The 13,504-nt window shown below is 54.7% G+C and overlaps 1 protein-coding gene across 1 annotated transcript; it reads left to right on the top strand.

Annotated features, from left to right (window-relative positions):
- Positions 1-2,815: 2,815 nt before the first annotated feature.
- On the top strand, positions 2,816-12,452 carry TBX21 (T-box transcription factor 21; the record flags this gene model as incomplete). Its single annotated transcript, XM_079726213.1, has 6 exons — positions 2,816-3,306; positions 10,000-10,154; positions 10,505-10,626; positions 11,228-11,386; positions 11,538-11,599; positions 11,834-12,452. 6 exons carry the CDS (start codon positions 2,816-2,818, stop codon positions 12,450-12,452), a joined length of 1,608 nt encoding a protein of 535 aa, XP_079582339.1.
- Positions 12,453-13,504: the final 1,052 nt, after the last annotated feature.

Genomic DNA, 13,504 nt, shown 5'->3' with positions numbered 1-13,504 from the left:
CTCACCAGGGCCAGCCTTCCGGATGCTCAGTGGGTCGATCCATGAGGTGGGGGGACGGGCAGCGATGGGATGTGAGGGGATCCCAGGGGGCCTCGTCACAGCCTTCTCCACCCTCCCCACCTCTCCAGCCCTGGGGCCTGGGCAGAGGGTGAGGTGGCAACAGGAGGAGGAGGTGTCACTGCCAGAGTTCTTCTCACCCAAGCTGGCAGAGGGGCAGGACTGGCACTGGTGACATCAGGGCGACTCAGCCCCCGCTTTTCACAAGTACTTTCTTTTTTGGGTGGAAGGAACTGGAGGGAGGGGGTGAGGAATCTGGGGTCGATGAGCCAGGCTGTAAGACCCTCTAACAGCCCATCAAGTTATGAAAGACTGCCCCCAGCCACCCTCTTCCCCCAGGGACAAGTCCCCAGGTCCACCTGATTCCGAGATTCATAATCCCTCCTGCCCCCAAAGCTGGGTAGGAGCTCAGGTCCTTCTGTTCAGAGGTAGGGGGATGGATCCCTTGACCTGAGGATTAGCATGGAAAAGAGGAGTGGGGGGAGAGAGAGGGAGGAACAAGGCTGCACTCGGGCCTCCGCAGCCAAGCACTTAGCGAAAATGTCTCCCCAAAGAGATGTCAGCATGCAACAGTCTCGTCTCCTGGGGAAATCAGTCATTCAGGGAAGACTTACTAAAATCTTTCACGTTTCCCCCAAAGCAGCCAAGGGTCCCAAGGTTACCCTCTCTTTCAAGCAATGCTGCCCGGTTGCAAGAGCAGGCAGAAACTTCCCCCTTCCGTAAGAATGGGGAATGGCAAGTAAAGGGCCAGGAGGAGGCCAGTCCCCGGTTCTGGTGCTGTTGTGTGCTGGCCTCCATGCTCAGGGGATGCACTGATTCTCTCTCCTCCCTCCCTGGGTCATGCCCGCCTCCTGGGGTCCCCAGCTTTGCCTTCACCTGCCAACCTGCCTCTCGGTTCAGCTCTAATTGGGAGCAGAGAGTCCCCATGGGCCCCTAAGGGTGAAGCCCTGTTGGGCCGGGGCAGGGATGCAGAGATGGGGCCAGTCCCCAGAGGAGAATTGAGGAGGGCTGGGGTGAAAGGGGGGAGAGAAGAGGTTAACTTTTAACATGGTGAAAATGTTAAAGTATCTTTCAAAACACTCTTACAAATGTAAAGATTTATCTATATACTGACATGCAAAAAATTCCACGACACCTTGTTGAGTGAAAAAAATATATTACAAAGCAGCACGTGTGGTGTTTATACAAAATTATATATATATATATATATATATATATACGCACACACATATATATATATATATATGGTGTGTGTGTGTGCGCGCATGTGTAAAAGACAGAGGGGGGTGTGCAAGGAGTGATGTCTGGAAGGGTGTTCACCGAAATCTTAATCCTGTTTGCCTCTGGGGGGTAGAATTTGGCGTGATTTATACAGTCCTATTTTTACTTTTTTCTACTGATGAAATTTTCTACATGAGTATGTTTTATCTTTATACACAGGAAAACTCCCAATGATGATATTTTCAACCGGGGGGAAAAAGGATTGTTTTCATGATAAAAGGAATATAACTACATTAGTTAGCAGAAAAGGAAAATAGAGAAAGAAAAGCTCCCGTAGTCCTATCACCAAGGCGGCCCTTCAGAACATTGTGGTGGTTTTCCTTCCTGTCAGCCGGCTCTGAATCTGTTCAAATCTGAATCTGTTCAATCTGGCTTTTCCATCCAGGTATAACAATAGACTGGAAAGGGCTGCCCAGGTGTGCCCTCTCATGTAAGGCTCATAGCCCCTCTGAAAAGTACATCAGTTTGTTTTCTCTAGCCTAGGGGACTTGAGGCACTTGAGGCTGACTTTCAGGCAAGGGAAGTGACTTGCCCAGGTGACATATACCTGAGTGAGGGGCAGAGGCAGTCCTGGGACTCGGAGCCCTGGCAGCCCAGTGCTACTCCCAGTGCGCATGGCTGCCAGGCCCTGGTGGTGGAGCCTTTTGTGGGCCCGGACCAGCCCAGGACCCTGCAAACCCTCAGCTGTTGCGATGCAATTCGTTTGAAGGAACTCTTCTTGCTGCCCACCAGGTCCCAGGTGTGCCCTGGGGCTGAAGGGACAAGATGCATCGGACACAGTCCACTTGGGTCTCTGGCAAAGAGAAAGCATGTAAACACTTCACACAAGGCCACTCAGCACGGAGCCTGGGCACACAGTGAGCATCAGTGAACATCTGTCACATGCCCACGGGCGCAGCGGCTTGGAGCCTGCGAGTAAGCCCATCTGGGCCATCACCGAAGGCTTCCCGTAGGAGGGGGCCTTTGAGCTGAGCCTTCAAGAATGGGTGGAATTTCCAGAGGGTCCAGAGAAGAGAAACAGTCTGGCGTTTCAGGTGGAGGGGTTGACTCTCCCAGAAGGCAAAGTATGCGAACTACAAAGCGCGCGGGGACTCGCTGGTCTACACGGTGGGGGCCCTGCAGTCCTCACCAACCGCGTAGAATTTGCCGAGTATTAGCCACGAGGGGCGGGGTGAGGCGGGGCGGGGCCGAGGTGGGGGGTGGCGGTGGGGGTGGGAGGCCCAGAGAGCTTCATAAAGCCACAGCAAAGGCGCCGCGACGCTAGTGACAGCGGCCCGCTGAAGACGGAGCCCGGCAGCTGCCGCGCGCCCGCCAAACGCGGGCGCAGGACCCAGGCGTCCGAGCCCGGGCTCCGGTGGGGGCCCCCGCCCCACAGCCCCACCCCCGCCAGCCTCCGCCCAGCCGACCCCCCGCGCCCGCCCCCGCGCGGAGAAGGGCCGGTCCTCGACGGCCGCGGGAAGGTGCCAGCCCGCCCCGGATGGGCATCTTGGAGCCAGGCTGCCGAGACATGCTGACGGGCACCGACCCGATGCCGGCGAGCGACGAGGGCCGGGCGCCAGGCGCCGACTCGCAGAACCGCTACTTCTACCCGGAGCCGGGCGCGCAGGACGCGGCCGACCGTCGCGTGGGCGCCAGCCTGGGGGCGCCCTACGCCGGGGGCGCCCTGGTGCCTGCCCCGCCGGGCCGCTTCCTCGGAGCCTACGCCTACCCGCCCCGACCCCAGGCCACCGGCTTCCCCGGGGCGGGCGAGCCCTTCCCGCCGACGCCGGGCGCCGAGGGCTACCAGCCGGGGGACGCCTACACCGCCCCGGACCCGCGCGCCACACTCTACCCGGGGCCGCGCGAGGACTGTGCGTTGCCGGCTGGGCTGGAGGTATCCGGGAAAATGAGAGTCGCGCTCAACAACCACCTGTTGTGGTCCAAGTTTAATCAGCACCAGACGGAGATGATCATCACCAAGCAGGGACGGTAAGAGAGGCGCGCGCCAGGAGCGCCGAGCTGTGGGAGCCTCCTCGGTCCCGCCGGCCCGGACAGGGACGCGCTTTTCTTTTTCTTTTTTCTTTTTTCTTTTTCTTTCTTTTTTTTTTTTTTTTTCTGTCTAGACTTTGCTAGTGTCTCTGTGTCCCTCACAGTTTTGGCTCAGGCTTTGGGGGGAAAGAGGAGTTGAGTTTCGGACAGGAAATTTCTGGGGCTTGTTTACTCTCAGGACCAACAGGCACAACTCAAGAGGGAGATGGAGGAGAGGGGCGCAGTGAGCCGTCGTCCTGGTTTAGGGGGAGGGTGCCTATGGTTTCACCCAGCACTGGGGTGCGGTCCCTGCCTGGTGGGGGGCGCGGAGGGCGCAGGGGGACTGTGTGCTGTGGGTCTGACAGAGCAGGGCGCCTCTTAGCCCCTATGTGTGGGGAAACGGAGCGGAGGGCAGAGTCTTACAGTGGGGTGGACAGCAATCCAGCCCACGTCTCCGGGGCCCCTTGGGCCCACCTCTCCCAGCCCCCTCGCTGCTGTTGTGTACAGGTCAGCTCTGGGGGAGGGGGTGTGTGTGTGGTAAAACTGGGATTTGGTGACATGGAGAAGTGGTCGCCAAGTTTCCTTTCCGGTAGTACTTTGAGATCATATGTCTGGTGTGCGCATGTGTTGGGAGGGGGGGTTGGTAAAGTGGAAAGGGGCATAGATTCCTTCCAGACACAGTCCCCTCCCCGAGGGCACAGATGTCCGTGGGCCTGAGCAGGTGAAGCTAACCCATGGGTCCCAGCTGGCAGCCAGTCCCACACTCTGTACCCTTCAAGGCTTGTCCCTGAAAGTCTGCCCCACCCTTATCCAGATACTCACCAGTCCATCTTGGGGAACCCATGGTTCCATAGTTCAGGGTCCCCTGAGCTCCGTGCATGAGGGGTAGGGTTTGGGGCCAAGGGTGCTGCTTCCGGAGAGAGTCTCCTACAAGGAGAAAGAAAGAGAAACTTGCAACTTGTGTGGTATTTGTTTAGTAAGCAACACTCTGAGTGGGCCCTGCCTGTGTCTGGTGTGTGAGTGTGCACCCACCCTTCCCGGTGGGGGCCCGTGTGGGCAGGGGACCAGCGAGGGCCTCTGTGTGGAGGGGCTATGTCATCCGTGGACCTGGGAGGGGTTGAAGAGCAGATACCAAGGGTTGGGCTTGGGGAGGGAGAAGGGAGAGGCCATGCTGGGCCTGAGGGTTGGCATTCAATCTGGGCATTGCTGGAACATTCTTCCCTCCTGATGGATGATTTCTATGGGGTGGCTTGGGATTGAGGGACCTGTCCACCAACCACAACTGGCTTCAAGTTGCTGAACTGTTCCTCTTTCTCGGGGATGAACCCGGGAAAGTTGGCATTTTCTTTCACGGCACGGCCTTCATCTTCTAGGCCTTCTGATAATTCCTCTCTGCTCCCCCAGCCCTAGCCCCTGTCTGGGTGCACCCAGGCATAGCCTAGGCTTCTAGGCTATCGTGTCTGAATTGGAGGAGACCCAGAAGATCCTGTCCCATCTTCTCCCTGCACAGAGAGGGAAATGGACCCAGAGACAGTAGGAGACTTTTCTGAGGTTACACAGCACATTCAAAGCTGGCAGAACTGGCATCAGCATGCAGGTGTTATGTGCCTGGGTTTCTTTCTCTGGTCCCCCACGACCAGGAGTAAAAACAGCCACCCACACTGTCCGAAGGCCTTGATGCATTCAGAGTGCTTTCACTTCCATTATTTCACTGTGTGCTAGGTAGGCCAGGCGGCCTCCCCATTTACAGCTGAGGGCACTGAGGCCCAGGGGAGCTGGTGGCTTACACTGGCTTACACGGCAGACCTGAACTCAGGCTCAGACCTGAACTCTGTTGAGTGGTCAGGAAGCCTTCCCACCCTGCGGCCTGGTGGGGGTCTCCCCACAGCCTTGCAGCCAGGCCCCAGCCCCTCCAGTCTTGACGGATGAGGTAGACGGAGCTTCAGCAGAACCTCAGGGCTCTGGGGGTGCAGGGCTAGCTGGGGGTCTTAGGCGGATGCGTCTTTCTGTACTGGTTGCCTCCTTTACACCTACAGCCTCCTTCTTTCCTTTATTTTCCTGCTGAATAATCCTCTCTGGACAAGTTTTGTTGTCTCTCTTTTAGATCCACACACTTAATTTCCTTTATTATGAAAAATTCCAGTAGATACAAAAGTGAAGAGAAACATGTAACGGATCTCCATCTACCCATTATCCAGCTTCAACAGCTGTCAGTACTGGTGCAATCTTGTTTCTGCTTTATCCTCGCTCACTTAACTTGTGGTCTGAAACTATATTAGTGATAGTGTAAGTAATTAGTACGTAAATCCTAGACACTGTATTACTTTATCCTTAAGTAGTTCTCCGTGCACCTCTAAAAATAGCTTTTTAAAAATAAACACAATGCCATTAGCAAACCTGAAAAGAAACTCTTAAATATCGTCAAATTTCCCTGATTGTTGTGTGTGTGTGCGCGCGCGCGCGCATGTTTTACAATCCTCACACCTTCAATCCATCCTAACGGACTGCTTCGGACACTGCGGGCTGTGGGGCTGTTGGAAGGGGGCAGTGGCCCCTCACCACTTCCTCTGAGGCCTCCTCTTGGATCAGGCCTTGGGGGCCCCATGGTGGGGTGGAGAGGACGGCCACACCGCCCCCGATTCAGCACCCCTGACTGTGAGCTGGGGCTCCAGTGATCTGGGAAGTCGGCGGCCATTTCCTTCTGCTACTGGCTTCTGAAAAGGAAGACTTGGGCTCAGAGGACAGCTCCCTTTCTGTCCTCCTGCTTTGGTGGGCTGGCCCGTCCTTCCATGGTTTCCAGTGACCCACCAGTCACCACCACATCACCCACGGCTTTCTTCCTTTTTGAAAAATCCTTCCAGCCCAGGCCCACCCACAGCCCCGTAGCCTTTCGCCTTGGGCTGACTCACTCCCTCCCAGATCCTTCCTCTCCCACCCACCCTAGACCCATTCCTCAGTGTGCACACAGTAATGCTCTCCTCCATGGGCAAGAATGGGGTGGGGAGCAGGGGGTGATTCCAGGGTCCAGAGACTGATCCAGACAGCTCAGACGGCGCTGGGAGGGGAAACGGAGGACGAGAAGATGGACTGGCCAGCTGGAAAGCTGAGAGTTCGAGTTTGTGTGTTTGTGGAGGTTCATGGCCTGATAGGCCCACTCACGTTCCCCAGCCTCGTGTTGTTTCTGGGAGGCAGTCTGTGTGCTGCGCCCAAGTCGGCCGGTGTATGATAGTCGGCGGTAGACATTCTCAGTAGAGGAAGAGAGAGGTGGCTGTCTAGTGTGTGGGTGTGTGGGTGTGCAGTAATTGCCGGCAATCCCCACTTTTCTGGGTGTAATTAGTTGATTATTATAATTAAGATAACTCTGTTGTTAAACAGCTCAGTTTGCATTTGTGTATGTGTGTGCGAAGTTAGGGCCTGATAAAACAATTTCAGTCCCATACCGTCCTTGATCACCGGCCTCAGCCCTTTTGGTTTTCTCTTCTCTACATTCCAACTCCGAGAACTTTTTAGATTTTTAATTTTTTTTTTTTTTTTTAGCTTTAAGCCTGCTTTAATTTGGGCTGACTGGCTTTATTTCTAATGGAGCAGGTGAAAACGGCTTTGCTTTCTCTTCCGCCGTTTGCTGGTGGCTGTCTGATTTCTATTCAGTGGGTCCGAGGTTGGTGGGAAGAGGCGATCCCTTGATGCCCGAGCGCTTTTTGCATTCGGATCGGTACAAGGCATTGCCAGAATACCCTCCTCAAAGGTGGTACCGCTTTACACCCCCACCAACAGTGGCCGAGAGGACCCATTATCCCACAGGTTCATCAGCATTAGATATTGTCAATTTTGAAACATTTTGCCAACATGACTGATAAAAACCATCTTTTAATTTGTACTTAACGATGGTGATTTGGAGCATTGTCAGAGGTGTACAGGATGGGGACGGGATATGATGACTTTGTGAATCATTTCAAACTGGATGGTCCTTAGAAGCAGCAGAGGAACTTGGGGTCTTGGACCCTGTCGTCTGAGGGCTGAGTGAGTGGTGAGAGGTCTTTCCTAGGTCTTTCCTAGGTCTTTCCTGGTGCTCAGTTTGGCACCAGATCCAACTTCACTCCTGGTTCCTTCCCAGCAAAGTGTCTTGTAAATCAGAGGCTATTTTGGGACCCCAGCTGGCGGTGATTCTAGACTTTTAGGGTGAAGTTGAGACCTCCCTTCTCCTCTCCCTCTTGCCCACAGTCTTCCTGTGTCTCCTGCCTTTCCCTCTACCAGCGATAAGCAGGATGGGGTGATGGAGACGGTAGCATGCACTCTGCCACCAGGAGACCCCATTTCTGCTCTCCCACCGTGGAGCCGTCACCAAACCTCTCTGAGCGTCATTTTCTTCGAGTATAAATTGGAAATAACATTTTATATCTCAGAGGACTGGTTCAGTGAACTGGCTGCTGCATAAGTAGTGGCACTTGAATGAATATGTTCCCTTCTCTCTATTACTACATGTTTAGATAGGAACTGGTTACAATATAGGAAACATGAATGGCCTGACCACTGTTGTAGAATGAGCTGGTGGTAGAAATGGGTTGAAAATATTCTCCCACCCTAGATTGCTCAAAGTCTCATCCCTAACCTTTGATTTCTCCAGTTGACTGGCATACCGAGCTCCTGGGACCGAGGGCCTCAGACCGGAACTCTGGACTCTTGCTTGGGGTTCTTCAGCCAGGCCAGAGGGCTTTGATAGTTCTGGGCCTGGGAGAAGGTGGGATGGGGGTGGGATGGGAGAGACAGTGAGCTGAGTTTCACATCCTTCAAACTCCTTAACAGCTCTCAGAGGAAACATGGACGGGAGTTATTATGTCCATTTACGGGTGAAGAAAGTGAGGTTTGGCTTGGGAATTAACTTATCCAAGGCCATAGGGCCACTGAGTCTCTTTTTCTCAGCCCAGGAGAGTCTGGGGAAGACAGGAATGTGACAGTACCCTCTCGGGAGATCTTTCCAAGGTTATTAGCGATGTTGATCTGGGACCCTCTGGGGACTAGAAGCCACCCAAAAGTGCTCCTAGGCCCTAGAACTCTCCCTCCCCCAGGTTTCCTCACTCATGAACCAGTGCCTTTCTCCCCAACCGGCAGGGCTTCTTGTAGGGGAAGGGAGAAGTGTGTGGGAATGAAAAGTAATTCTGATGAGGACTTGACTCTGCCAGCTTAAAAACTCTGCTCTTCCGCTTGGGTTAGAAGAGAAAGACTAAGCCATAGATGTGCTGGTTGTAGTGATGGTGGTGATGGGGTGGTGGTGGTTGTAGTGGTGGTGAGGGGGTAGTGATGGTGGAGGTGTTGGTTGTAGTGGTGGTGAGGGGGTAGTGATGGTGGAGGTGTTGGTTGTAGTGATGGTGGTGATGGGGTGGTGGTGGTTGTGGTGGTGAGGGGGTAGTGATGGTAGAGGTGTTGGTTGTAGTGGTGGTGGTGATGGGCTGGTGGTGGTTGTAGTGGTGGTGGAGGGGGTGGGGGTAGTGATGGTGGTGATGGGGAGGGTGGTGGTTGTGGCGGTTGGGGGGGTAGTGATGGTGGAGGTGTTGGTTGTAGTGATGGCAGTAATGGGGGTGGTGTTGGTTGTAGTAATGGTGGTGATGGTGGAGGTGTTGTTTGTAATGATGTGGTGTTGGGGGTAGTGATAGTGGACATGATGCTTTTAGTGGTGGTGGTGATGGGGTGGTGATGGTGGAGGTGGTGGAGATGGTTGTGGTATGGTAGTGCTTCTTCCTCTGAATCTGTTGCTCAGCACAATTGCACAGCATCCCAAATCCAACTTCCTCCACTTTCCTGGGAACCAGGACTTTGAACATGAGGACTGTGCTCAATAGAGTCCCTCTTCCAGGTGGATGGGAAGCTCCAGCTAGGACTTCAGTTACTTCTCTGAAGACCCTGGAACAGGCTGTGCTACAGACATCAGGCCCAGGAGGATGGGGCAGGGAGAGCCTGTGGATGGGTGCTCTGGGGCTAGGTGCGTGTTAGCACCGTGAGAGCCACGATGGAGAGGATGGATGACAGACTGAGCCCAGACCAGGGTTCAGGGAACTGAGAGATGAGGACCTACTGGGAACTGCCTGTGTGGGGCTGGCTTGTGGCTTTGCTCCCCCTCTAGGGAGCAAGCTAAGGCTAGGGACAGGGGTGTGCAGCTAATGTCTAGCAACTGACCCTCTGAAAGAAAAACATTTTTAAAAGCCCCGATTCATAGTGTTTGCTGATTTCCGTGGTAAATACCCCTATAATGGCTGCTCGTAAGCTGCCCATGTGATATCACTGAATGCGGAGCTGGGAAGAGACGTGTGGTAGTGCACATAATCTGGTATCTCCACCGGACAGGTAGCATAGATGTAAACAATCTCAAGAGCAGAGATAATAGTAAACTATAGTAAAAAAATTGAGAAGTGATTTTTTTGAGTATTTATTACCTTGGCTTGTAATGTAATATATTTAATTGTAAATTTATGTGATTTAATTTTTCATCGTGGCTGTTTAACAACTGGCTGGCAGACTTCCTGGACTTCTCCAGCTGGCTCTGGTGAGGGGTGGGAGCTGGCTCCAGCACACCAGCGACGGACAGCCTTTGGCGCAGGGCACGGCTGTCCGGGGGGTTGGGGGCTGATGGATATTGATGGGTCTCTCTGTTCTCCCCAGGCGGATGTTCCCATTTCTGTCATTTACTGTGGCTGGGCTGGAGCCCACCAGCCATTACCGGATATTTGTGGACGTGGTCTTGGTGGACCAGCATCACTGGCGGTATCAGAGCGGCAAGTGGGTGCCGTGTGGAAAGGCTGGGGGCAACATGCCAGGTACGCGCCTCCTTGGGAACTGGGGGGCATGCTTTTTGTCTAATACTGGGCGCCCCCTGGTGGATCCAAGAGGAACCCCCAAGCCCCTGGCCCTGACTCCTAGGATTTCATTCTCTGTTCCATCCCTCCCATCCCATCCCCTCCCACTTCTCACTTCCGTTCTGTTTGTCATCTCTTCTACTTTGCTCTAGCCTGTCTTCGGCTCAGTCCTCTGCCCACACCTCCCCCTGTCCTGCCCTGTCTCTCCTTCCCCTGCATCCTTTGCCATCCCCCAGAACAGGCAAAGAAGCCCCACATCACCAGGGGTCTGGTCCCAGGGGCTGCATGCCAAAGAGATTAACTGTCCACAGGGAACCGCCTGTACATCCACCCAGATTCTCCCAACACTGGAGCCCACTGGATGCGCCAGGAAGTTTCATTTGGGAAACTAAAGCTCACGAACAACAAAGGGGCCTCCAACAATGTGACCCAGGTGGGACTCCTCCCCATGGGATAGCCCCGCACCCCTCCCTGTCCCCGAGGTCGCAGCGGGTCCTGCAGGCTGCTTCTGTTCTGTAGGAGTGACGTTTCTCCCTCTCTGACTCTGGTTCTTTTCCACCCACCTTAGGAGGAAGCTGAATCTCAGGGCAGACAGGCGTCACATTCGGGCCAACATGGGCCAAACCAGCCAGGGGGTTTCTTCACCGAATCCTGGGCTACCATCACTTGTGTACCATACTGGGTATAGAGTTGGTACCAGTGGTCCCAGGGAACGGATACAAAGTTTCTTTGAGTTGAACAATTCTATTAAAAGTGCCCTTATCCCTGAAAAGCCCTGTTTGTGCTAATACCTTGGTCACAGTGGACATCTGGGGATAGGTAAAGGGGCGAGAGAATAGAATTGGTGCCCTGAAGAGGCTAGGGACTGGGGTTGGAAGCCTGGGAGAAGTTATGTGGTGGCAGGGCAGAGGAATGGGCACGATGACCTCAGGGTCCTTTCTAGCTTGGCCGTAGGGCTGGCCATAGGTGGGGCTGGGAGAGGGTTCCTTTGAACTCCCTCCTCCCGCCCTCACAGCCATCCTACCCTGTCTCAGATGATCGTGCTCCAGTCCCTCCATAAGTACCAGCCCCGGCTGCACATTGTCGAGGTCAGTGATGGAGAGCCAGAGGCGGCCTGCAACGCTTCCAACACGCACATCTTTACTTTCCAAGAAACCCAGTTCATCGCCGTGACCGCCTACCAGAACGCCGAGGTGAGGGCTCCCTGGGGGAGGGTGGGCTGAGCCTGTGGCGGTGGGGGGGACAACGATGGGGAGAGTGGAACCCCCAGTCTTCCTGGGAGCGGTTTTGGAAGTTCCCCAGCCTCAAACTCAGGACTCAGGTGACTCTTTCACTTCTCTCTAGATTACTCAGCTGAAAATTGATAATAACCCCTTTGCCAAAGGATTCCGGGAGAACTTTGAGTCGTAAGTGCCACTGGGTTCATCTCATGTTTGCAGAGGCCTCCTCTTGTCCCTCTGAGACCAGACAAGTGCTCAGCACGTCCCCTCTCTGCCTCTGCGGTGGGGAAGTGTGGGCTGGGTACTGGAGGGTGGCGGGCAAGTCAGGAAAGAGGGTCTGGGGAGGAACGTGAGACAGGCAGGCTCCTAAGTGACCAGTTCTGCTCGTGACCCCTGTCTTTTGCTTCCTGTTTTTTTTAGCATGTATGCATCTGTTGACACCAGTGTCCTCTCCCCGCCTGGACCCAACTGTCAACTGCTTGGGGGAGACCACTACTCTCCTCCGCTCCCCAGCCAGTATCCCGTTCCCAGCTGTTTCTACCCCAACCTTCCCAGCCAGGCCAAGGATGTGGTTCCCCAGCCGTACTGGCTGGGGGCCCCTCGGGACCACAGCTACGAGGCCGAGTTTCGAGCTGTCAGCGTGAAGCCCTCATTCCTGCCCTCCGCCCCTGGGTCCACTATGTCCTACTACCGAAGCCAGGAGGTCCTGGCGCCTGGAGCTGGCTGGCCTGTGACCCCCCAGTACCCTCCCAAGATGGGCCCAACCAGCTGGTTCCGCTCCACGCGAACTCTGCCCATGGAACCTGGCCCTGGAGCCTCAGAGGGGCGGGGGCCAGAAGACCAGGGCTCCCCCTCCTTGTGGACTGAGATCACCCCCATCCGGCCAGAGTCCAGCGACTCAGGACTGGGTGAAGGAGACTCTAAGAGGAGGCGTGTGTCCCCCTATCCTTCTAGTGGCGACAGCTCCTCCCCTGCGGGGGCCCCTTCTCCTTTTGATAAGGAAACCGAAGGCCAGTTTTATAACTATTTTCCCAATTGAGCGGATGACATGGTGAAAGGAACAAAAAGAGTGTTATTAGGTTGTGACACCAGCTAACGTAGACCACAGACCCAGGACTGAGCCGTCCCCAGCCCCCTCTGTCCCGTCTCCTTCTGTAGCTGGTTGAGGAAGAGGGGGGCCAAGGAGGATTCTGGGGTTCACTTGCTGCCTCCTGGGCCACGATGAAACCTGCGAGGAGTGTTCTCTGCCCCTTTGTCCCAACTACACTCATGTACCTGGTGCTGCTTCTGGCTGTGCGTTCCCAGCTGGAGAACAGAAAACAGACAATGGAACGTCTGGGACACAAAGGAGCTTCCTCCCTTCTGCGGGGGTGTAGGGGTGGGAGTGGGGTGGTCAGGATCAGGTGGGATAGCCAGACTGGAGACTCAGATCTCTTCCTCTGCAGAGTAACTTTCAGCAGTTGTGTGTGTGTTAATTCCTGATCTGGAAATAAAGACACATGAATTTTATAACGGCCGGCCAGCCAGCCACAGTCAGGGGAGAGAACCCAATGACCTTGGGCAGCTGGCTTGGGCCGCACCCTCTTAGAGGCAGTGGGGTCCCAAGGAAGGGGCTGGGAAGCGGTGGGGGGGGGATTGTGCACGACTCAAGAAGCAAGGTCTTGGGGGGGTGGTGAGGGTGCATTTTTCTTTTTTCTTTTTTGGGAACCGGGGAGGCTATTTATTGGACAGAGAGTGGTGTCCGGATATATTGCTTTTGTCTTCATCACTTTCTGAAAATAAACACGAAACTGTCAAGTGTGTCCTGCTTTAGTGCCTGGGTGGGGGACATGGGCGGGAACTCTACCGGGACCTGCAAGTGCACCAAAGCTGTTCTTTCTGCTCTAGAACAGAACTTGAAGTTCCGAAGACCATGTACCTCCTAGAAACCAGAGGTGACTTCATTCGGGGGATAAACTGAGTTAGAGCAATGCTACGTGTCCTGCCTTTGGTGCTCAGGTTAATGGCTGATGCCACTTCTTAAGGTGTCTTGGGATACCCTGACCTGTAGAGCAGGGTGTGAGGGCGAGGCCAGAGGATGGGGGCTGGATC

This window comes from Hyperoodon ampullatus (assembly GCF_949752795.1).
Source record: "Hyperoodon ampullatus genome assembly, chromosome: 19".
Classification (NCBI taxonomy): Eukaryota; Metazoa; Chordata; class Mammalia; order Artiodactyla; family Ziphiidae; genus Hyperoodon; species Hyperoodon ampullatus.
The sequence above is the reverse complement of the archived record's forward strand: the minus strand, read 5'-3'. Positions and strand labels throughout refer to the sequence as shown.